The sequence below is a fragment of the Melozone crissalis genome, unplaced genomic scaffold (genome assembly GCF_028551555.1).
Source record: "Melozone crissalis strain CALT ecotype California unplaced genomic scaffold, PUWL_Pcris_2 ptg000042l_1, whole genome shotgun sequence".
Taxonomy (NCBI): domain Eukaryota; kingdom Metazoa; phylum Chordata; class Aves; order Passeriformes; family Passerellidae; genus Melozone; species Melozone crissalis.
This window is the reverse complement of record NW_026535820.1, coordinates 3,209,663-3,236,378: the sequence shown is the minus strand read 5'-3', so window position 1 is coordinate 3,236,378 and position 26,716 is coordinate 3,209,663. Positions and strand designations below refer to the sequence as shown.

The following is a 26,716-nucleotide window of genomic DNA, read 5'->3' as shown; positions in this document are numbered from 1 at the left end:
TCGTTAAAGCTTCCTGCATTAACAACACACTTTAGGGTAGTTTTAGCCTGCTATAGGATCACTCAGCCTCTTGAACATATCTAAACAAAAATTTTATAAATGCAATTAACAACAGTCAAATCTGACCTTAAACCACAGAAAAATAGAAGTGATACTGCAATGAGTAAAGGAAATAATGCTCTCCCCCCTTTCTTTACAGTTTCATTAGACCATTGAACTGGATGAAATTCAGATAGAGGCCTTATTGTAACCACACTGAAACAGTAGAAATCTCCTGAGACTGTGAAACTCAAACATTTTGGGAACCAACTTCAAGCACTCTTTTCGTCCTTTTAAAAGAAAATGAATGAAAGAAACGTCTTTTTTTTCCCTGTGGAAACATTTTAATATAATTGCTACCAAAAACCCAAAACAAACAAACAAACAAAACAACTTAAAACCCCAGCACAGATATGTTTAAAATTCATATGTATGCATATCTTCTTAACATTTAAACTTCAGCCATAGCACTCACACATAACCACACCAGCACAAACGGCTTTCATGATATAAAACAACTTGTAAACAACTCTGTAAATCCATGACAAATTTAAACCTAGGCTGACAAGACTGATAGAAACAACCTACCATGCATATTGCTAAGATGCTTAAGCTGTGGTTTCAAATCTTTGTAAAATCTTTGTACTTATGTGAGGATTGGCTAATGTACGCTCACTCTGCAAAATAGCATGTAAGGAAGACACTGAGTTTCACCTAGCTTTCCTTAAATAATTACATTATGTAATTTTCAGAGATTAATCCACTCAAAACCACTCAAATAATCAACCTGAATAATTCAAATATGAGATTTAAAAATGGTTCCTACATCAATCAGGAAATATTTTTTCTAAAGGTTGACTATTATGCTGTCTTCAGTTTGCCTTCTGGGTTTTTGTATTGGAAGAGTCCAATAAAAAAAATAGTTTTCCACAAAGTAGTGGAATCAGCACAAAATAACTGCATTATGTGAATAGAAAGGGCAGGCTGGGAAAGATATTTGAGTGTAAATTAATGTTGATCTTAGCTGGAATAACTTGCACTCTTTAGCACTTGCAGCTGCACCAGGGACTTCACTGGCTAGATGAGATTTTACACATCTGTCAGCTTAATCAGAGACAAAATACCAAATCTACTGTTCAGGAATGAACAATATTATATTTTAATTTATAAAACTTTTATGATTGCAAACAAATAGTGGAATACTTAGTGTTACAAACAAGTCTTGACACCTATAATAGTAGATAGGATTTTGTTCAGTGTTATCAAATCCATAATATTTAAATAAAATGTTAAAAAAAGTTCACATCAGTTCCATGAAATATTAAAAGCCAAAGTGAAGCCTCTCTTCACAAGAATAAAAGGAAAGCCATATCATAATTAGCACATTAACTGTTAGCATCAATGATTTATTAATTTATTTGACATTACTGCTCTACTGTTTCAGATAATTCAATTAATAAAATGAACTTATTCAAATCTGAAGTAACAATTCTGGCACTAAGGGGGCCATTATTACCTAGTTTGGATCTAAAATGATGAACCATCAAGCAGTGTATTGTATCTGTGCTTAGGGAACGATTTGCATTGTAGAAAACCTCTGTGGCATATATCAGCAACTTTGCAGCCTCTCAAAAATAAAAATTCATTAGGGAATTTTTATGTCTCAGCAATATAACATAAGACAGTTTTGAAACCTGCTAATGGTTGCAAAGTTCTCAATCTGTTACATTTCTTGCGGTCAGTTTTGTATCTCCTCTTTTCCATCAAGTCTTAGGCTTTTTCAAACAACTTTATTGTTTCATTACTGGCTGTAAGAGAATTTTCAAAGTGCTGCCTCATGTCCTTCACTACACAGCAATCTGCATGTTACCTTTCAGAGCCTGCCTCTGCAGCCCAGCACTTCAGAGCTTTCTGCTGCAATTCAAGCTGGCATATGTGGGGTGGATCTGGGATTCCAGCGTCAGACCCTGCCTATACACAGCTTTGACACAGGTATTGCAATGGCTTCCAGGTGCCTTACCACTGTCCTTCAACTGTCTCCTGACCTAGCTGATCCTAAATCTGGTATTTCAGACTCTGCAGAACCTAGCTGTAATGGGGAGGTACAATTGCTACCTGGAAAGCATGCCAGCATTTGGTATTTTTTTTCCTGGGAAAGGGACAAGAATGTTAGTTCTGTCACTGGAAGGAGCACCTTTAAATACCTAATTTGGGAAAATACATAGACAAAATATGCTTTGACATTTTGATAGAAATTACTTTTAGTGTACCATCTTAGAGATGGGTCTCATACCATTAAAAGTTACCATGCTGCCTACCCCAAACCTTTTTGGACTAGCATATATTCCACTGACAAGCGGGATGCCATCCAGAGGGACATTGACAGGCCTGAGAAGTGGGCTAATATGAATTCATGAAAGGCAATAAAGTGCAAGGTATTGCAGTTGGACTGGGACAATCACCCATATCAGCACAGGCTGGGTGGTGAACTGAGAGAGAGTAGCCCTGTTAAGACTTAGGGATTCCAGTGGATAAAATCCCCTGGATGTAACCTGCACCCCAGAAAGCCAGCAGTATACAGGGTTACACCAAAAGAGAGCTGAAGTCTAGTTGAGGGAGGTGATTTTCCCCCTTCCCCTTCTCTGCCCTGGTGAGATCCCACATGAAGAACTGCTTCCACCTCAGGGGCCTCAGCACAGGAAAGAGAGGCAGGCTGTGAGTCAGGCTGAGAGAGATGAGGTTGTTTAGCATGGAGAAGAGAAGGCTCTGGGATGACCTAATTGTGGCTTTTCAACATATAAAGTGGATTTAGAAGAAAGATGGAGACAGACTTTTTACCACTGGACACGGAATAAGGGGTAGGAAAGAGGACAGATTCAGATAGGTACATGGAAGAAATTCCTTCCTGTGAGAGTGGTGAGGCACTTGAACAAGTTGCCCAGAGAAGTTGTGGATGTGGGTTGCTGGAAGTTGGACAGGGGTTTGAGCAACCTGGTCCAGTAGAAAGTGTCCCTGACCATGGCAGTGGGTAGGACTAGATGATTGTTAAAGCCTCCTTCCAAATCAAACCATTCTGAGATTCCATTAAATGTTCTATACGATACTGGGCAATTTGCATGTCCATGCATTTCTCCACAAAGCATGCCTGCCTAGTCCTTAGCTACAGCAAAATCTGGGTATCCCAAACAGAAGCCCTGGTACCAGCTGACTACATGGAGCTCCTACTAGCTCCCAAGTACACACACCTGAAACACTGCCATGACTAGTGATGACTGATGCCCTTCTGCTCTAAATGTTGGGGTGTTTTTTAACCTGTGGCTTTAAAAATCAGACCTTACCTGAAATGCCTGAATAGCTCAAACTGAAACAAGTACAACTTACAAAAATCATTAAAAAACAAAACAAAACAAACAAACAAAACCAAACAAAAAAAACCCCCAACATAGAAAATAAATAGAAATTTAATACAACAGAAAACTGGAAAGCTTTTTTGGCTATTTGCAATTTTTTTGTTCTTTTTTTCTTTTCCCTTATTTGAAAACACATATTTCCTAATTGTGTCAGTAGAGAGAGAATTTGTGCCAGTATGTTCCTGAGGACTAATATGTTAAAGAGACCAAGCTGAAGCTTTGTTAGAAAGCCAGCTACAATTGTACACAATAACAACTGCTATAATCACCAGACTCAACTGCTGATTTTCTCTCTTGAGTATTTTATGACAGAATTATGATCCTTGTATCTGTAGATGTCATCCTTATCATCACCATGATGAGAAGACTAAGGTACAGTGATGAGGAACTACAAAGTATTGGCAACCACAAACACAGACCTCGTGTCGTGTCACCTACATAAATGTTTGTAAAATATGGTCTAGACAAGTGATTAGTACCTAATGCCAGCAAAGGCTCACCCTGTCAATGTTCAGGGCTTGGAGTACAGCTTTAGACACAAAATGACCTGGATCTGATTTTTATTTTGTGGAGAAGTTGAGAAAGCTTTTCTCTCTGGTAATGGTGTTTCACAATCTCCTTCTGCACTTCCTTGGTCTGACTGCAGCTCCCCCAGTTCCTATCACTGATTGTGGATCTCTATAAACCTAGGCAATGTCACACCTGTCATGGCTGTCCAAATCTGGCTCCATGACATTTCTACAAGGTGTGGAAGAATAAATTATGGACTTCTATACTGCTAATAGTGGCCAACCTGCTCTCCCAGCTCGCTTTGGAGCTTGCTCAAAGTCTGCACTTAAGAGCTGGCTTGCATCCAAGCACTTCATTTGTTAGATTATTTGAATCTAGGACCAGATGTGCTAAAATGCTTTCAGAAAGAAGAGCCTTTTACCCCACAATGGTCATGGTTCTTTGAGATGTGCAATAACCTGCATATGGAAAGCCTGCTGAACGCAGTAATGAATTCAATAACAAGAATTATCATAATGCCCAGAATCCCAAATCATCCTTTGGAGTGCTACTGTGCTAAAAGTTACCAGTCAGAGTCTGTGGCATATTAAAGTGCCTCAGACCCAGGTCTGAGGGGAAATGATTTTCCTTTCTCCTTCAGATTAAAGAACCAGAACATATGGCTGCATTGCTTCAAAGGCATTCCTACAGGGCACTGCGTGGTACACTGGGGACATAGCTGTGTGCACGGTCACTGAAGGACCTGGGAGGAAAGTCACTTAGTCTCCTGTGGTGTTACTGATACCTACAAAGGAGAAATTTTCAGGCTGATGAAAAGAGGATATATGTCCCTGTCATGAAAAAAGGTCTCCTTGAGTGCCAGAAGTGATTTATAGGGTACATTTGCTTCCAGCAGCAGGGAGGCAGCCAGGTTTCACCTGTAAGAATTGAAGGCAAAGGCCAGAAAGGAACTAATGTTCAAGGAGCTCTGCTCCATGATCAGGCTTTATGGATGTTGTCCTGGGTATTAGCTGTTCCCTTCCTTTTCCCTGAGCTCTGACAATGATCTCCCATCTTGGAAATCCCTGTAGTGCCAGGTGTTAGTGCAGAGTGTATCTCCATCTGCTTTAGTGACACAGCAGTCTGCCTTGCAATGTGGGCTTAGAGGTCCTTTACGTTCCTTTAGGGAACAGAAGGGCTCAGCATACTGCTGGGTGTCAAACATCTCCATCACATTTCAAGTAAGAAGCTGTCCTACACACAGTCATGAGCTTGAAAAGGAATAGAAGGGAGAGTTGATAAACACTCACAGTCTAATGACTGGGGGCCACAATCAAGAGAAAAACTTCCACAGAGCAAATTATACAAGAAACAATCCACAAAAAGCAGTTTTCATTTTAAAAATCTTATAGCTAATTTCTCCCTACCAACTTCTAGATCTGCATACATTCAAGCTAGCAGTTACAGACTTGCAGGAAGGACTTATTGCCCTGTGGGTGGAGGGAGGAGGTTTACAAAGCAAACAGAGAGCATGAGAGTGCAGGGACATAAATGCTGTTTATTCTCTGCTTTAAACTGTGAGAATATGCATCTGTGGAAGACAGCATCTCAATGCTGCATTAAAGCTGGAAATGTTCCCATATGTGTAAAATACAGGATTTGTAAAATGTCTCTGTATTGATCTAACTTTATTTAATGGAGTGAAGAGGCAGAGAAATGGGCTGCTCTTGTCCTGCTCCTGGGTGCCTGAGGGGTGGCTGACCTCGGTGGTGGCAGGTGGGCAGGACAGAGGAGTGAAGGTGCTGCCTGGTGGCCAGGCTGGGATGGGAGCACCTCGGGCACTGCCTGCCCTGGGCTGATGGTCCAGCCAGCTGTTGTTAATGACAGAGCTGCATCTTATGGAAATCATGCACAACTCCAACACAGGCAGCTTTCCAGAGGGGTCCATGAACAGAATATGCTAACCTTAAAGGTTGCATATTTTGTGCATGGACAGAATATTCTGTGGTGTCTTAAAGGTTCATAAAAGTGAAGTAACACCCCATTCTTGATATCATAACAGTTATGCAGCTATTTTTGACGTACAGAAGCGATAGTGCTCTGAATTTTCGTCACAAACATATTAGATGTGGAACATCAAGTAGATTTTAAGTAACAATCTCAGAAGAAATTAATCGAGGTCATCATCCTTAATTTTTAGAATATAATTGACTATTCTAATTTTTTTTCCCAAAAAACCAAAGTTACTGCTTGACAGCAGTACCTTATATTATTCCCTGATCTTTTATCACTAAGAGAAATATATCAACTAATGTAGCCTGAAAACCCATACCACACTGCCATTCATTATAAACTACTGCCATACACATGTCATCATTTTGCACAGATTCCACAAACAGAAGTGAATTGTGAACCCATGGGTGTGCACTATATGTCCTTCACAAATGGCAAAACAATTAATGCTAATCATGACCATGTGCGTCAAAGGTGGGGAAAATTGTCTTTTTATAGTATCATTAGAATCTTATTTTGAACCTTCCCACAAATACCTGCACTAAAACCTGTGAAATGAACAAACAGAAATAAAAGTCCTAAAAGAAAAAAAATCACCATGAAATAAAGCTACAAATTAATTTGCTTTTAATTACTTCAATAGAACTCAACACAAACTAAAAAATAAAAAAGTGTTAGGCAAGATCAGACAAGATTTAATAAGTGACATATTCAGCTTCAGTAGATACCTCTAAAGGAATAGATCTAATGAGATGGTATGATTTTAGAACAAAGTTTGCAAAGCATTGAACTAACTTTTTCAAATAAGGTGTTCCTAATGATTCACTGCCACCAATACCTAGTGATACCTTTAACATACCTTGCTATAATAAGCTCCCAATATGCCAAAAAAAATGAGTAAACTTTTAAAAGTATCAGTATAAACATATACAATCTTTAAAGATGCAAATAGAATCACAAAATGGTTTTGGTTGGAAAGGACCTTAGAGAGTCCAGTTCCAGGCCCACTGCCATGGGCAGAGACACCTTCCACTAGATCAGATTGCTCAAAGTTGCATCCAGCCTGGCCTTGCACCCTTCCAGGGATGGACATCCACAGCTTCCCTGGGCAACCTGTTCCAGTGTCTCACCAACCTCACACTGAAGAAATTCTACCTAATACATAATCCAAACCTACCCTCTTTCAGTTTAAAGCCATCAACTCTTGTCCTGTCACTACATGACACATTGTAAAAATCCCTCTTTGGCTTTCCCCTCTACTGAAAGGCCACAATAAGGTTTTCCGGGAGCCTTCTCTTCGCCAGGCTTAATAACTCCAACTCTCTTGGCCTTTCCTCATATGAGAGGTCTTCCAATCCTCTCATCACCTTTGTGGCCTCCTCTGGAGTCACTCTATGCCCCTCTTTAGTTGGGGCCCAGAGCTGGACACAGTACTCCAGGTGAGATCTCAGGAGAGCACAGCAGAGAGGAACAATCACCTCCTCAATCTGCTGGTCATGCTTTTCCTGCAGCCACACAAATGGCTTTCTGAGCTGCAAACACACATTACCAGGTCATGTTTAGCTTCTTGTCATTGAACACCTCCGGGTCCTTCCAGGACTGCTCTCAATCCAGTCTGCTCCAGATTTACCCAGTCCAGATGCAGATTGCTGAAGAGGCCAAAGTCTTTCTTCCAAAGTGCAGTGTTGTGAGCTTCCTGTGCACCCTCCTTGCTGCCCCAAATATCTTAAAATCCACCATTTCATGGCCACTGCAGTCAACCCTTGAGCTTCATATTCCCCACCATTCCTTCCTTGTCGGCGAGAACAAGGTCCAGCATAGCACCTCTCCTTGTTGTCTCCTCCACCACTTGCAGAAGGAAGTCATCACCGACACATTCAACACATTCTAGAACCTCCTGGATTGCTTATGGCCTAATTTGTTGTACCTCCAAGAGATATTCGGGTGGCTGAAGCTCACCATGAGGACCACAAATTGCAAATGTGAGGCTACTCCTGTCTATAGAGAGCCTCATCCACTCAATCTTCCTGGTTAGGTGGTCTGTAGCAGACCCCCACTTAATGTCACCTGTTCCCTGCTCTCCCTGTAATCCTGACTCACAAGCTCCCAGTCAGCTCCTTATCTATCTCCAGGCAGTGCTCCATGCACTCCAGCATTGACATCCACTGACACAGAGGGTTACAGGCCTTCCTTGTCTCCCCTGCCTGTCCTTCCTAAACATCTTGCATGTTTTCATTCCAACACTCCAGTCACAAGAGTCATCCCACCAGTCTCTGTGATGCCAATAAGACCATAGACCTGCAGGCATGCACATGCCTCTAACTCTTGTTTACTCCCCATGCTGTGTGTGTTTGCATAGAAACATTCAAGATGGGCCTCTGATGAAGCCAACTTACTGGAATTCCTTTGTGCTGTTCTTCAGGTGCTCTTCTGCTGACCTGTGATCCCACTCCAGACTCTGGACACCTATGGGTGCCACAGGTATCAGACAGGCAAGAGTGGGATGGATTGAGGTTCCTCTTCTCCAGTTTAAAGAGGGCTTAAGGCTCCTCCTCAAGCCTGTGACTGAAGATGCTCTTCTCTGACAGATGGAGCCAATCAGCCCCACCAGACCAGGTTTCTCAAGCAAGTCCCATGCTCTAAAATACCCGAACCTCTGCGGTATGAGTTCTGCAACCATTTGTCAATTTGCCAGATTTGACTGGCCCTTTCAAACTCCTTTTTTATGGCTGGGAGGATTGATGAGAGAACTGCCCACACTCCAGAATCCCTTACTGCTGCTCTGTAAAGGGAGCAGGGCACTGTAATCCATCTTGACTGTTTTTGTTTCCTCAGACGGTATCACTGGTGCCCAGGTGAAATAACAGCAGCAGATGACAGAAGCCAGAGGACTGCATGAGGCTTGGTAGTGTATTGGTAACACCCTGTCTTGGGGGCACACCCCAAGGGACATACCCCTAATACAAGGCTCTGGCAAACATCACACCTCTCTAGAGAGCACCTGATGCTGGCAAATAAGACTCTCAGAAGTGAGTTACCTACTACTATCACCTCTCTCCTTCTCTTAGTTGCTGTCATTGTTACATGGGGAGGTTATGGGGTCAGGCTCCTTACTCAGCTCCAGCATCTCTCCTGTGCGATGTGTCTCTCCTTACTCAGTCTGCATAGCAGTGAAGCAGTTCTGCAGGGGCACCTCAGGTTTTGGGGAGGTGTCTTCCTCCTGCAGGTCCTTGCTTACATTGTGCAATGTTATTGCTCTCCCTCCCTTCTGTTTGTGCCAGTGGGGGAAGTTTTGGCTCTTTGGTCATGGGCTGTGGGTCTGCTGCAGACTGCACTTGGAAGCAGCTATGCAACTCCACTGAACCAGCTATACAACTCCTTCTCAGCCACCCCGATGCTGTGCAGTCTTCCTGCTGCCTCCTGCAGCTCAGCCACCTGCCACAGGAGCTCCTCCACCTGGCACACCTTTGGCAGGCAGGTCTGCTGTCCTGTCCCTGCCTCAGGAGAAGCCTCTATTCCCTTTCTGCAGTCTGAGTTCTGCACTGCAGTCTTGTCCTTCAGCAGCCCTGCCTGCAGGGAGGCATTGGCCACTATCAGGACAGATGGTGCAGATCCCCCATCACAGCTGCAGCCTTGCTCTCAGATGAGTGCCCTGACCTGTGCAGATGGCCACAGAATGGAGCTTGGCTGCTGGTGGACTTCACGTGCCTGTGCTTGGCCAGTGGATGTCCCACCTCTGTGTTGTCACCTTCCCTGCACACCCTGCCGAGCAAACTGCTACACCATGATCTGTCTGCCTGCCCTGGCCACGTGCTCCTGGCCACAGTGCTCACTAGGGCTGCCTCCTTTGGGAAGAGGGGTTGGCCACCATTCCTCCTGGCCTCGCACATGCCACTCTCATAAGAGCAGCCCGCTCCTGGTGGGTCTCTGTGCCCCCCTGGCCTTCCCTGGCTGAGGAAGGAGCTCACATTCCCTGTGAGCCACTCTCCCCTGCTCTGCTCTAGAACACACCTGCACCAGGGCTGATCACCTCTGTGGATGTCACATCTCAGTCCTGTCATCAAGTTGCTCATTTCCCTAAAACACTGGAGCATACCTCCTCAAATACATAATATGTGTAATTGCTCCATATAGACCTTAAAAATATTATACCTTATTATCTCTATCACCACATAATCAGCATGCAAAATCAAACATTTTTTTTCAGATGAGATAACCATGGTTCTCTTGAGGGCACTAACTAATGTAGTTATTCCCTCTTGCACACAATTAAAATTCAACTATAAAACAGAGAGTATGAGACATTTACATAAAAAACTTCAATACTGAAAACCAAAAGCTCTTGTTCAGAAACCCAAATGCAGATTTTGGAATCAAAATTTTTAGAACACTGCACTATCTTCCACTGTTTAGCCTAGTACACTTCTCTAATTTTATTATGAAATTACTGCTAATGCATGAAAATACTGTTTATTATGGTACTTAGATCAAATTATACATAAGCAATCATTAATATTTTTCTTTTCAGCATGTTAAAAATCTTGTCATATCCCTTTAACATGCTGTTTAAGGAATATTCCTAAAGATCAGAAATTGTTTGCTATTACATCACTTTGGAATTAATTACTCCAAATAAATCTGTGAAAAGCGAAAGAAATAAGCAATTTATTTTATTTTTTTCAAAGCAATAAAATAAGAACTAGTGCAAGGGTGCAAATCTAACTGCAGTTCACCCATCCAGAAACAGAATACTGACTTCAAAGCTAGATAGTGAGATCTGACTGAATTTTTTCAATGAGTTTGAAATTTTCAATTACAAATATTACTATTATTATTATTACATGGAGAACAAAATACATAAAAATAGATGATTCATTTACCAGGCTGTATCCCCTACTAAATTCAACTGATACATATTGGCACTTTACACAGACTAAAAACTGACTACTGTAGAATTTAACCTAGTAACATTACTAAATCTCTAGGCTGAACTTTGAAAAGCCAGTTAGGTCATACATAAATCAAACTGTGCTTCAGAGATCACTGCTGCAACTCTGCCCTTTGCATTCAAAATGTTCAATCAGACTTCAGCATTTTATAAGACGAAAAAGTATTTTCACTTGGATAACAAGAGAGTTATTCTGATGATAGAGTTTTCTGGAATGTTGGATGAAAGATTTTTTTATTTAAAAACATTAACTTGTGGTATCTGGAAAAATGTGCATCATAGGCCAAAGCTATGACAGATGATTGCCTGCCTTTAAAAGCTGCCTCTGTATGTGCCAAGAAGGGTTCCCTCTGAGCCTGGGTGAGACAGAGGGCATCAGCTTTCACTTTCCCACTTTGAATTAAGCCTAGGCTCAAACACACATCGACTCTGTGGGTTAGATATGTTCCAAATCCCGCTTTGCTGTTCTTCATACAACTGCTGGGCATGGATACCCAGGCTCTGCAGCTCACAGGCAACGTGCCCACAAATGTTTTCAATCCCAACAGCCCAGATACTTGTGCTGATGAACTGCAAAGCTTAGACCTGAGCTAGATCTTTCAAACTCAGTTCTTCATCAGTGAGAATAGATGCTTTAGGCCTGAGGCATATCCAAACCAAATTGTCCACAGTTTTGCTGGAAGCCTGTCAGGCTGTGAGCAGCCTGAACTCCAAACCACCAACCAAGGACTTTTGAGCTTCTGAGATGGATGTGAGGAATCTGCCCTGAGGTCACAGCCCTTGGGAAACTGGCAGACCCTGCTAGCTAAATGGTGATGCTCACAAGAATGACAACTGTGGCTCCAGGAGGACATGCTCCTTCAAGAACACCACATTTCTGTGACATGTTCAAAAAACTGTGTCACCGCTGGTGAACTGAAAGCCCCAGTCTGTGATGAGGCCTAATCCTTACATTCAGCTGCCCACAAAGTACAGGCTCCCTTACACCCTTCCACTGTGTGCTCTGAAGGTTTGTCCATGCACACTGAACGTGCTCTTCACCCCTAGGACAAGGCATGGCCCCTCAGACTGGAGCTCCTGTTCCCCATCCATAAGGATTAGGGCTGGTGTACAAGGACAAGCACACAGCTGCTCACTCCTGGGTGCCTCTATGTGTGAGGAAGGCAGGCCACGGTATAGACACCAACTATTGCACTTCAGTTTGGACATACAACATAAACTGGGGTTATGGTGGAAATGCAAAGAATCAGGCTTAGCATGAGCTCCTCTGCCTCCATGAACCAGCAGCTGTTTTCTCATACACAGCTTCAGAGTTCTTGAGTGAATGAACTACTGTGCTCTATTGTTAAGGCTGCAACGTGTCCATTAGCAGAAGATAATCGGCCACCCCTAAGATGTGGTTGATTAACTTTCATTAAAGCCAGTGAGGTTGACAATCCTGTATGAAGCAGCTACATATCTGGCTCTGCATAGCAAATGAAAACACACTGAACTTTGTTAAATATACTTAAATACAAAAAGAGTAGTACTTTTTCATTCTGCTCTGGTTAAAATGAAATATAATCAGAAAGAGAGTTGAAAAATAACTAGCATTGTTATATTTTTAGATAAATCTGAAAAATAAGTCTTATACATGCAACTCATTGGTGCTTCTTATATCCAAAACAATAATATCTTTAAATATCACCTTAATGGAAGAAAATGTTACTTTAAAATTTCAAGAAACCAGCTATTTTACTGTAAATATAAAAAATAAATACTCTAAGGAATGGAAGAAAAAAAAGCATGTTCAATAATTTCATTACATTCTAAAATGCCAAATCATCTGTGAGTGGTTTCTTTTTAGATGAAAAGAAATCAAAATACAGGACAGATGTTGGACAAACCACATTTGAGGTCTATCACACACTGGCATTTTTCAAATTATTTTGGCTCATCTATTGAATAAGGTGTATTTTGCTTGATTTTGAAAAGGGAAACATCAGGAAATATTTAAAGGCCAATTGCTGCCAATTAACTTTGATCAGCAAAAGTTGCATTTGAATCTTTTAGATTCTTTTGCTGTCTGGAATAACACACTATTCTAAAATCTAGCAAAACAACAACTTGATGATTAATGTGTGTTGGCAGTCCCACCACAAGCTTGCTTAACAGCTGGATTTTAAATAAACAGCTGTCTTCACTATGATGGGAAAGAAGTCTGACTGTTTTCATGTTTTTCTGTTATTAAAATGTGATCAGAAATTGCTTTTTTCCCTTTTAAGATGAAACAGCCAGGCATTAGAGTGACAGTCTCTTTCAGCAGTTTGGAGAGCTTTGGAGGATCTCCCAAGCATTGCCAAACCATAGGCTGTGCAGGCTAAAAAACCCCTTGGCAAGGCAGCCACAGCTCCTCTCTGCAGGCAGAGGGACCCTGGCACAGAACACCCCGTGCCTGCTGCACACAGCAGCCCCAGGAACAGCCCACAGACAGCCCATACAACATTTATCATGTCCCTTGGCTAAGGTAACACTTGCCCACCATGGGACGTAAGCAAGAAATCTGCACCTAGCCATCAACTGTTTATAGAAGCTGGAGTTTAATATTTAATGGCCTGTGCAGACTATTGAATTCTGTATGGTTATAGGCTCCTTTGGTGTATCCACTTCTGAAACTTGTCTACTGTCATCATAAGTGCTAAAACCTGTGAGGACAAAATTCTACCATTTAAGCTGCAGTAACCTTTGAAGGCCAGTTCAGACATTTAGCGTAGATATTATTATATATCCTAATGACTAAATGATATAATTGTTTTCTAAGCATTTGGGTATTGAAACTCTGCAAATAATTGTCAAAGCATCTAACAACACATAAAACCAGACAAATATTAAATATTAGATCATCTCTGTGTGTTTTAAAAGAATGAACACTTACTTCTAAATCGTTAAAGAATAGATGTGTGTCCGCCAAATTGAAAATCATCTCTTCCATTCGCAGTCCAAGGGACACAGAAGTGGGAGGATCCTTAAAGAAGAAATTAAGCAAGTACACCATCAATACTGTGCCTAACACATATACCCAAATACAAACTGGAGGAACAGCTTTTCATAACATAATACTTGTATCAAATGCAACATCTGCTTTGTCAGTTTCAGTTCAGTAACTCTCTTACCCTGTACTACAGCACTTCCCAGTAACACTCAAAAATATGCCTTAAACTCAACTGACTCCTTGATTTTGCAGTGGGACTTCTGTGGTCCCCCTCATGCATCCCTGCCACTGGCTCTTTGATCTCTGTGCAAATCCATTTCAGCTAAAACTTCTCCAGATTCTACAACTGCTCACAAGTTTTATGATCAAGCAGGGGTATGATAACACTATTGTTACTCAAAATAAACTGGTCACAAATGACAGGATTCAGCCCTGGGAATACCTAGTGACTTTAAAGCAAAGAACTATTGATGTTTCATTTGCAAATGGTAATTCTATTTAAAACCACTCCTTGATTGTCAAAAAAGCTTTAATTATGTTTCCAGTTTGGCCCACCCATGCAGAGTGAACAAAACTATTGTTTGTTATTAATACATAACACACTTTAACTTCTCTACAGAAATTACCGTAACAACTTACTCCTTACTGAGCTAATAAACTCAAAAAGCATGTTCAGCGTTGTGGTTACCAAATGCATTACAGATGTTTGTCTTGTTTTGATTTTTTTGTTGCTTTATATATTTTCAATCTGAAAAATCAAAAAGAGAGCCTAATACATACGTTTGATATAGAGTTTCTCATTTATAATGCCAAGTCTATCCAAGAGCACAGGAGCATGAGTTTGAAAGAACATGTTAAATTATCCCATAACAGCCTCTATTAATAATGTTAGTTTGTTAGGAATTGTATTTTAAATAGAACTGAAGAAGTGACAACACATATTTTACTTAAAATAAGCTAATATTCTAAACTTGATGACAAGTCACAGTTAAAAAGCAAGAGATGCAGTCCTTAGTTTCTTTTTCCACCTCTAAATCAAATTAATAGATGCTTCAACATGATCTCTGAACTTTCAAACATTTTTCTATAACTACTGGTTAAAAAGGCAAAATGCGTCACTAGTGAAGAGCTGGAAAAGAATGGTGATTTGGCAGCCTGTCTGCCTTCTGGAATTGCCAAAACCCAAGAACTGCTATCCAGAGAAAGAATTTTTGAAATTTCAAAGCAGAGCAACACTGAGCAGACAAAACATCTATTCTTGAACTCACATCCATTAAGTGCAAGATTTTTAAAATAAAAAAAAAAAAAATAACCCTTATAACTGGGGAAAAAAATTGCATCATGCTATTTTGATGAACTTTGCCCTTAAAAATAAGTCTTTTATTTAAACTGGCACAGCTAAAAAAAAAAAAAAAAAAATAAAAAGAATATTTGGCTTCTTAGTTCAAATGGAAACACTTTGAAATATGAACAAAAGTATTCTGTCTCTCTGTTTTAATATTGCTCTATTTGTAGACCTATGCTTTCCTCTGCTTTACTTTTGTAGGCATGTGAGGTGGAAAGCAGTTGGTATTTTCTCTCTAGCTGGGCCTGAGGCTTCTTCTCCCTTTGACATTTCTGCTTATCTTTGTGCCCAGTTAGCATCTCATCATCCTACACAGCTCATCGGGCTTATTTTTTTTTAAACAAAGATTTCTGTTGTGTCTGAGCAGTAACAGAAAACACCTCTCAGGAGCCTCTGCTGTAGTTATTAAAGGAATCAAATGGGCTAAAGGTCTAAGATGCAAATGAAGATCCCTAGCTACATCTTGAGTCTCAACTGCTAATGCAACAAGGTAGAAATAATTCCCTTCTGACTTCCATCCCTAAACAGCAACATCATTTTGAAAAGCAGAATAAATGAGGAACAGAGCATGATACTGATTATGAACTCATTTGACTGATTTTGCAGCCAGACTAATGGCTGCAAATATATATTTTACATTTCAGTGTACATGACTTGCTTTTATTATTATTGAACATTTTTATCACATTTCTGAGTCTGTAAAAAGAGGATTTTGTCTGTAAAAAGATTTCTACCCATTTTACTCCAAGATATTTTTACATGGCAGAAATAAAACAGAATGGTTTTCTCCAAAGTAATACTAAAATAATGTCATTTATTAGGTTAATCTAATTAGACAGAAAAAATGTAAGAAACTCGTTGGCACCTACTGAAAGTGTCAGATTAAATAAATTCAAACTAAATGGATTGCTTTTCAAAGAAAGCTTACCTCCTAGTTTAAATACAATATTTTTATATAGGAAGTTCTACTTAACACAAAAACTATGTTAAACTCTGGCTCTCGGTAGCTACATTTTTAACAGAAGCAAAAACCTTATCTGCATTAACATTTTAAATATCTGTGTAGTCACAAACTTGCAACTGCTCTAATGAAAAGCACAAGAACCTTGGTTTAAAGCATCGTAGTATATCAAACTCTGCCATCAGACATTACAGTGGGGGCAGTAAACTTTAGAAAAAAGATGAGCCTAGAACAAGGTTTTAAAAAAATAATCCCATACCCAACCTTCTTTTGCACTTTTAAGCCACTAATTGCTAACTAATTACTGCGAGGTGTCTCACAATGAGTAGGAAAGCTAACAATCTCTTCTTGTTGCCTGGGATTTGCAGGTTCAGTCAGTGTCTTTTCAGGTATGGTCAAAATCAGGTACAAATCTCTGAGGGAGGTGCAGTTTGACTAAAGAAAAGAAATACCAATGTCAAACTGCTTAAGTAGGCCTTTTGTTTTGAATACTGGCATTGGAGCCAAAACATTGCCTGTATGTCATTTCTAAATTCTACCTACTTGATTTCTTTGTTTTGTGGAGAAACAAGAAGCTGAAAAACAGGAAAGTTCACTTTGGGTACCAGGCTTATTTTCCACTTAAGCCTACAGGTCACAAATGAAGGGTTAAGTGAAACCAGGCTTTGTTTTCCTCTATCTCTAAAGTATATTAAACCACAATAAAATAGCTTACAATTTAAAGGAAAATTCCTTTAAAACCTCTGCATATAACTGCTTTCACTGATGGAAATGTATGCAAAGACCACAGTATTCCATGCCAATGCTGATCACCTGCTCCAAGATCTTAAAGGGCTCCAACTTTTTCCAAATGCCAAAACTTAATCAGCCCTAATGTCAATTAAACTAACTGGTAACTTTATATTTGATCAATACATTTCTCTCTGTACATAGTTAAAAAAATTCAAAAGCAAATGAAAATGTTTTGGGTTTTTTTGTCTAATCTTCTGGAAGGGCATATTCTTTGAGTTTCATACATTTCCATTAAAATCACTAAATTCAAATTATCCTTAAATAAAAATTAATGTTTTATGGAATAATTTTTGCCACGAATGTGTAAACTGAAAAATAAAGGTGTTATTATGTTACAAAAAAACTGAAGGAAAAAAGCAAGAGGAAAATAGAGCAGAATAGCAGCTAAAGGAGAGCAGGTGATAAAAACAGATGCAAAAGTAAGGAGATACAGAAAAAAGTGGTACAAGGAAGAAGTTAGGAAGAATGAGGGAGAGAATTAGGCAAAGAAAATCAATCCCTTCAGCAGCAAGGCCAAACATCATTCATAGTCATTCACCATGAAATTCACTCAGGCATTATGAAAAGAGCTGAATGCCAAGTTGCCAAATCCCCTATTATTTAATTAGGACATTTTTGTTTGTTTGAAGATCCAGCTTTTGTATTTTAATGATTATGTGATCACCCTAGATTTAATTTTTTAAAATGGCATTTCTAGCCCTCACCATAGCACAGATTTATAAGAGAACATGATGTTGGGTTGCTCATAAGCGAGAATACAGGTGAAAAGAACAATAATTCCCCTCAACTTTCATTTTTTTCAGATTAACTAATGGTCCAGATTTCTGATTTTAAAGGTCATTGACCAGAGGCAAACCCTCTTTTAAAAACATGCACCTTCTGCTGCCACAAATAAACCCTAAAATTCTCATGTTTTAGCATGTTTGCCTTGAACATTTGACACTGTCTCTCTAACATCCCTGGAAATTGCTAACTGTTGTCTGAAGCTGTCAATAACCCAAGAAAAACTCTGATTTGAATGAAACCTTAAGAAAACAAAACCAGAATGGCAGTTTTATGGCATCATCCGGGAGCCACGGACAGGCATGTTGCTAACCCCTCACCAAAAAGATTTTGTATTTATCCAAAGATAAAGCAGCAATGCCATCATTCCTCTCACCATCAACAGTTGGCTGTCATTTAGCAGTGCAGGAATATTGTGCCAGATGCCATGAAACCAGAGCCAGCTGGGCAAAAGCTGCATCTTATGTAAACAGTGCCAACAGTGATGGAGCTGCACCCAGGGGTCAGCCTCCTCTTTGCAGCACACATATTTATATCTCTTTGCAATTGAATCCCAGCCACTTTCCTCAACTTCAACCATCCAGCAATAAAGTGTTTATGTTCAGGTTCTAATTAATGAATCCACTACAGGGAACTAGTAACAAGTGGAAAAAATATGCTCACATTAGTACTTCTATGGCAGTGACTAATTAATTAGGCTTTTCCAGCGCTACTCTGCTGGCCAAAAGCCAGTGGTGAGATTCTGTTGTCACTGAGCTTTTTTGTAAGCATTGGGATTTGTTCTCCTCATTCTGAACTAAATTGTCATAGATTTTGGGATACCACACAAAAGCTGGTTTTAGTTTGAAAAATGGAAAGCAACTTTTGGTAAATATTTAATATTCTTCTGTAAGTGCTTTTTTCCATACATATCCATACAATAATTGTTGAAACATTTAAGTTCTAGTTTCTTTTTACTACCTAAATATAAACTAACAACACCTAGGAAACCAAGGTTGCTGAATTAACTAAATATAAACTAACAACACCTAGGAAACCAAGGCTGCTGAATTAACTTGCTTTTCTGACATATAATGAAAAAAACCTAATTATATTCTTTAAACAGGTACACTGTTATTACAGTAAACACTTCTGCAAACAAACCTTACCTGAACAAGCAAGAAAGGTTGCAAAGTAGTATTGCTTTAGACTTTTATAGTGCAAAAGCTATTGAGAGAAACTCAGAACCTGACCCAGGCACAGACTGAACTGGAGGTAGCTTTGCCCTTCACTCATCTGGGTGCAGGGTAAAACCTTTTAGTGCTAAATAGAAGCTTTACAAGAAGACATAGGCATTACACAAAGCCAGACAAAGCTATGTAGCTGTTCTTTACACATAAAAATTTTTGAGGTTAACAAAAAATCACATTGCAATTTTAACTCACAGGAGGTGAACATAAAAGGCTATAACAGATTTTAGCACAAGCTGTTAACTTTCATATACAATCCTGACAAAAAGAACTCTGATCTCATAAGGACATTCCTTCCATAAACTGTTCTTATTCACCAAAAATCATGTTTGTCTTCTGAGAATTACAAGGAAATCTGCTGTCTGCAGACATATTCATCAGTCCAGTTATGATTTATAGACTGTGCATAATATAAAGATTTGACTCATGAGCAGACTTTTGAAAACATCAGTCAATATTTAGATTAAAAAAAAAATCAAAGGTAAAAAATTTTAGATTAATCTGGCCATGTCCAAAAGCATTCTTCCTCTTTCCCTCTCAATACAGAGCACAGCCAATCCATCATAGCAATCATTCCTGGAACTCTCTGAGGGGATGCAGATCTTTGCAGATTTTGATGATGTCAAAAGGTTTCAGACAACCTGTATCTACAAACCAAACCTCAAGTGGTCAAAGTATTAAGTTTGAGTATCACAAGTATCAAGTAACCCAACATTATTTAAATATGTACTGAACACAAGAGCTGAGCAACTGCAAAGCCTAGACATGTGAAACAGCTTGATATTTTTTTTGTCTTGTAAGGCCAGTACCAGTTTGCCTCTAAAATTCAACTAATGTTCTGGTATTCCTTGTGTATCAACCATAAACCAGCAAATATTACTGAACATTTCCATCAGTTTCTTGACACTTACCCTTCCATATCTGTTAGCATAGGACCCTGTAAGCAAGGAATGGAAAATGATGATTGTCTCATCCAAATCCCAAATGAATACTCTCTGTAAAAAGAGAATCAAATCAATGTGTTCCTTTGTGAAGCTAATACTTGAAATGGAAAATTAAAATTTGAATCAGTAAGCACAAAAATGGGAAAATTGTACTGATATGGTTGCATATTAAAACCATAGCTTCCCTGCCATTTATTTTCAAAACTAACAAGATTTTTTTTTGAGGGTAGGGTAATACAATCTGTTAGCTTTTTACTACAATTGTTATTATATCCTTCTATTAGAATAGAATTATAGTATAGTCAAATATACACAGAAAATGAGACTGTACAATGTAATTTCTGAAGCTTGATGTGAGATAGAAACAAATAAACAAAGAGAAGCATCTGGAAACTAAATCCTTGGGGTTAGAATTCTGTATTTCTGCAAGTCTTACAAAACAAAAGTCTTACAAAAATTCATGTGAGTGCCCTTGAATATTACCTCTGAAACCAAAACAAAGCAGATTGCTGCTAAGCACTTTATTTCTTTATAAAATTAACTTATGTTAATTTCATGCATTTTAGGCAGCTGATGAAGAAAAACTATGAGCTTGGATGATGTATGCATAAAACTTATGGCCTCAGTAAATAATTCTTTTGCTTAGAGACAATGGAAAATACATGTTTTAAATTTGTTCTCTGACCACACACAAAATGATAACTTAATGAAAAATAAAGTGTTCAAATACAAACATTTAAAATCCTGGTGAGATTGTATTTCCCATGATGACAAATGATGTAAAGCTTCTGGAAAGGAAAAGTAATGCAGTGTGGTCACTCATAGCTGTGGTGTGTCATTGGAGATGTGTTCTCAACATAAACCATGGGCCACGGGGAGGAATGTGAACAGGGCATGGGAGAACAAACCCCACTATTGTGCTAGAAGTGTCTCTTGTCCAATTAAAAACCTTTCTTTGCCTTGGGAAAAGATTGCTCCTCTTTTTTTTTTCTTTTTTTTTTTCCCCATTTGGTTTGTTTTGGTTTGTTTGTTTGTTTGCTTTGTTAATCAAAAGGAGAAAGAAACACCCAGTATTTTTCCAAGGAAGTAGAAGCTCTTCCTGAAGAAGGTTCTTTAGAAGAAAAATCCTATTGTCTATGGAAATACTGTTAGGAGAAAGGGAGTTTCAATGCCACTTTATTTTTGATGCATAAATAACACTTCATGTGTTCATGTGAAATAATGATAAAAACAAAGTTCTGTAACAGGCCAAAGACATTTAATATATAGTACCTCCAGGTCAGAGTCAGGTGGTGGTGAAGGATTATTGTTTCTTCTGCCACGTCCACGTGATTTCCCATCTGAGCTCCGACGCAATCTGTCTGAGTCTGAATCTTTAATGGGGGTGGATGGACTGTGGATTGTGCTGTATTCTGTCACAGTAAAGAAAGAACACTTTTACCCTTCAGTTCAGCATTCAAAATGTTCAGCTTACTTGCTCAAACCCAGTCCTAACTAGAATAATTTGCTCTTACCAAACCCAGTCCTAACTAAAATAATGATATATAAAACAGTAAGTGGTCATATTGATTCATAAATGAATTCAATCCAGCTCAAATTATATGTAAAAAGAGTGACAAACGATTTCAGTAAATGCCTATAAAAGACTCAGGAGATAAAAACTTCATTGCTTCATTCCTTCAATTATTACAAGATTAAGCAAACAATTTTAAGGGATGCCAGTTTTTCATAAAACAGCATTAATTTAACTCTAACTTTTCAAACTTAAATACCTTAAATGCTTTAAAATAACTGTTATGGTGACAGGTAAGAAAAATCCAACCAGGTGTGAAAAAAGCCCAGAAAAATATAAATTGAAAAATTTTCCAAATTGCCTAGTTGGACACACTTAGATTGCTACGTTTGAGCCAGAAGAGTAGGATTATTCCAAGATATAGCATAAACCAGAATATTTATTTTCCTACAGTAATTTAAATGAATAAGTGTTAAATATGCATCAACTGAAGATGAGATTTCAAGTATTTTTAAAGGCCTAATCAACACTGAACATTTCCAATGAGTACCTTCAAGACAGGATACAAATCTTTACAAACAGTATTGCATGCTAATTATTATGCCACATTTATTTATAAGAATATTTACTGTTACTGAACAGCCGTAAAAAGAGAGATGATTCATGTAGATAAGAACAGCAGAGTTTTTCTGAAAACATGCAAATTTGAAGATATTTTGCTACTCTTAACATCCATATCATAGTGAATGCTTGTACATTAACAAAGCATACACTGAGCATCAGTTTTCCTTCCCATTAATTTAATTAGCAGTACCATAGTCCTTAGAAATGCAACAACACATTTTTAAATCTCTTTTGAAAACTTCCTTTCATAGTCTGAATTTCAGAAATACTTTTATTTTGATGGTCACCATGATTTCTTTTTGTTTTTCCTAAAAACACTACTTTATGAAGACAGCGGCAACTTTTATGTTTCTCAATTTTACTGCTCAGTTAATATTAACTGCTCTTTAGAGCTCAGTAGATGCAAAATTTTTAATTTGAATCTGCCTAGACCACAACATTCCAGCTTGAACAGACAGGTATATTTCTCACACAAGGGATTCTCTCTCCTAGGAAAACATCCTGTTGAGGTCAAAGGTTAAATTAAGGAGGAGACTCTGGACATCTGTGTAACACCACATATGCACAATTACTCCAAATAATAACAGTTACTTGTGCTGAATGAAAGGAAAAGGTCTTGAAATTCTCATGCTCAGCCTTCAAATCTACACTTATTGATAATTAGCATAGCTCACATATTTCACCCTATATATTTACCTAAATATTTCAGACTACATCAAACAAAGTAGAACAAGTTAAGATGTAAGTCAAAGTTAAGCAGAGAATCCTCTGAAAACATTTGACTTATACTAAAACCCCATAAAATAAACAGACCAGAATTTCTTCAACAGGTATACTGGTGATAAGATGTTCTAAATATGTACTTCAAAACTTAGATGTAATGAAAAATTGCATTTTCTAGTGACTAATTTAAATTTCAGCTGCTTTTGGTCTTTGACACTGTTTTTAGGAGTTTGGTTTTAGTTCCCAGTATTAGAAATTTTTCTTACAGACATGCTATGCCTGAAAGTTTTAAGAATTAAACTTGCTGGAGTAATACTAAAACAAGTAGGGAACAGGTGAGATGGAAAGAGTATAAACAAAACTCCATGACAAATAAACAAATAAGGAAACCTAAATGAGTGAGGACACAGAGCAGAGCATGGTGGGGGCAGGGAAGAAAATCTGTCTGTAAGAGGCATCCAGCTCTCCATCTTTGCAACACTCTCACTTATGAATACTTCATTCAAAACTTTAAACACAGGGCTGCAAGTTTGGGTGAAGGCTCATTTCCATTTCCCCTTCCCAGGTAATCTGTCTGGATGCACCAGACTGTCACCTGACAGAAAAACTCCCAACCCTGCATCAGGACCCCTTCTTGAGACCACTGTACTTCCATCATTCCCAAGAAAGACTTGTCTGTCCTGCTCTTATGGATCTTTCTAGGAAATCTGCTGCTTGGACAGCTGCATCTCAGAACATACAACCTCAGCATTCATTATAGCAGTAGAAGTTTAATCTGTGAAAGAGGGGGAAAATCATTCCCTTCATTGTATCTGCATGCATTTGAAGACTGTTCACAGATCGCTTTTGTTGTTAGATTAACCCTTCCTTGTCAATCTTCTTTGCTAGGCTCTGGTTCTCATTCTCTACAGCCTCACCAAACTGGACAAAATAATGCAAAGCAAAATCAAGCAAAGCTTGACTTCCTGAATGTTCTGCAGGCTACCCTCCCTGGACACCACTTGGCCAGAAAAAAATTGCATTTTCTACAATATTTCCATAAATATTAGACTGGGCACTCCTAGATTGTCCTCTGAGGAAGAAGTGACATTGAACTGGTTGTTTCTCCAAGACTTGGCCAAACCTTGCACATGACTGAACAAGCAACATTGCTGATACCTGCAGCTCCGGAGCCTGCTCAGGAGATCAGTGTGTTACAATGTGACAGACAGCAGTCACCAGTGGGCGAAAACATGACATTGTGGGCAAGAAACTTTTTCCGTGTACGTGAAGGGAAGCCTCTGTGTGCACGGCTGTGTCACCAGCTCAGTGTCCAATGGTCACTCTCAGGGCCTCATAAGGAAACCCAGTTAAAGAATTCAATGTCCACCTGAGCCTCAACATGCCCAGCCCTGACAAATTCTGGAGAAAGAAAAACAACAGGGGCTGAGGGTACTCTGTGTGCCACTAATATCTGCAGTACTGAGAGGGCTCTGCAGGGAAAGGTAGAGCCTGGAAGAAGCTGCCAACATTCCCTCTCCCACATTTGTGCAGTTCATCATTCCTGCCTAAATGTATACCTCACACCTGCTCCTATTCAGATCACATCTCCATTTTTTGAGTTCTCATCCCATCTCCAAAGGCCTCACAGCCCCTCTCAGCTTGGTGTCATCTACATATTTAATAGGCAAACACATTCTGTTCTGTCACATAGTGATTAATGAAAACGTGGTCTGGTGCTAGGCCCAAGGCAGACACTGAGGAATGCTGCTGCAGCCATCCCTCTGTTTTAGCAGTGAGCTCTTACTATCTCCTCTCTGGACATGACTTCCTGAACAGCTTTTTATCCTTCTGCTGCAATTCCTGCCAAACTGCCTTAGCCTAGCTTGCTTTTAAAATTAAGTGAATTGTTAATTATGTTAAGTGAAAAGATTTAACTGCCAGGGGCATCAAAAGACTTGCTGAAGTCAATTTACATAGACACAAATCATGTTATCACTACACTCATTATTCTATAATCATTGCTAAGAGAAGGTTAATTTGTTCAACTTCAGCTGACTTCATTGTAACAGACACTTTAATACTAGCCAAGTGAAATGATGATTTTTCAAAAGCACTGAATTCAATTTTACCCTGTCCTTTAGCATGACAAACCCAAATAAGTGCAGGAGAAAACCCTGCCCTGCACATAATCATGAGCAGAGAAGAAGGTGAGGATCAGATCCATTGCCTGCCCAACACAAAAGCAAGATCACCAAAGGGAGTTGGCAGCAGCCTGGTTAAATACAAGGAGTTCAGATAAAAGCTATAAGATTTGTACACATTTTGCCAAAAAAAAAAAAACAACCCATGCCAGGCTCCCAGAATGTTATATGGGTTCAAGAGGGGCCTGAAGACATCCCTGGAAGTGAAGCATTCAGGGGTGCTACAGCTACACCACATTAGCAAGTTGGATCTGTGGGATCAGGCAAGTGGTGGCAACGACATCAGGCTCTGCTGGCTGTTTCTTAGAGGTTGTTCCAGTGCAAGTGCATTCTCAGCTGAGCTCCTGGGCACCCTCAGAAGGGGCTGGAGCAATTAGGAGCTGTTCTGGAGGACACTTTCCAGGTTAGCTTTGACTGGAAGGACTCCACTTCGGTGTCCTAGGACTGCTCTACTGAGCCAAAGCTTCAAAATTAAAATGCTAATGCAGGCACACCCTAAACACACAAATAACAGCGGGTCTGGAAATCCCCTGAGACAAAACTATCTGGGATCTGGAAAAGTGCTTAGGGCAAATCTTACACAAGCCCAGCCTGTCCTTGATGCTCCCAAGGCGCCTGCTGATGGCCCCTGCAGCAGGCAGGGTACAGCCTGCTGGATCCATCAGCCCAGACTGCCAGTGCTGTGGCTCTGTGTTGCAATGCCTTCACAAATTTGTATTAATAACAACAGTTAACATTAAAAATTTGTATTAATAGCAACTGTAGCAACAGTCATTCTTCTGCATCCACGGACATACACATCATTTTAGATCTCCCTGCTATAGCAACTCTCTGTTCTTTGCTCCAGGCAGACACTAAATGTTATAGCTTACTTCTGCTTCACCTTCTGAACCTTGGATAAGTATAAAAAACTCCCTTTTGACTTCTACAGTCAGTCAGAAAAAAACACATTTTAAGCCCAGATTCTGTAAATATCTTGTTTTCCAGGTGTGACTGGTACTCCCCTGCTTCTGACCTGGTAGCAACCCCTGTAGCATACAGTGACATCAAGCCTGACAAAAACATAACTGTGAGGAATGAAATATGTTTACATTCTGGCCTAACTAGAATACATGAACCAGACTGTGTCAGACTTTCCTCTCTGCTTCAAGGCACCATAACACTGCAACTTGACATGAGAGTTCATCAGTTTATACTTCCCTTTATACATCACTCTGGGCAGTGTTGATGGTTTTGTCACACAGGACAATTTTCCATCATCTCAAAAATAAAACCACCTTGACTATTTATGAGCAGACAGTAGAGCTGCAGAGAGAGCATTTGCAACACCATATTCTGTAATTCATTTCTGTTTGTTATGAAAATCTCCCATAGTAATTGCTGCATTTTCTTACTGTTGATTTCAATGTACAGTAATAGTGTTCAGTGACAAATCTGGGGCAAACTGGCTATGCCAGAAAGACCAAAATCGAGTGTGTCTTCAGGCAAATCCAGCTGGTGTGTGTGGGTAGAGCTTTTGCTGCTGACAAAGGCATTGCAAATTTTATTAGACTTTTTCCCTACTACACGGAAAGGTTATGCAAAAAAGAGTAAATGTACATTATCAAAGTAATCATATCTCATGTCACAATGTAAATCACATGGATAAGGTGGGTCCAGGGTACTTAGTACAGTCAAATGTCTCTACAAGTACCTATGTACAAAAAATTTTCCATTTAGATTGTGCCCAGATTAATGGCTTTCCCTTAA

At 39.3% G+C, this 26,716-nt stretch overlaps 1 protein-coding gene across 1 annotated transcript in view; it reads right to left on the bottom strand.

Moving 5' to 3' along the window:
- The window catches only part of EYA1 (EYA transcriptional coactivator and phosphatase 1), a 145,079-nt gene that overhangs the window by 24,242 nt on the left and 94,121 nt on the right, over positions 1-26,716 (bottom strand). The window contains exons 11-13 of the mRNA XM_054284733.1: positions 21,197-21,336; positions 19,892-19,975; positions 13,814-13,903 (exon numbers count right to left, since the gene is read on the bottom strand). Coding sequence (XP_054140708.1) covers positions 13,814-13,903; positions 19,892-19,975; positions 21,197-21,336 — 314 coding nt within the window. The remainder of the gene's footprint in view (positions 1-13,813; positions 13,904-19,891; positions 19,976-21,196; positions 21,337-26,716) is intronic.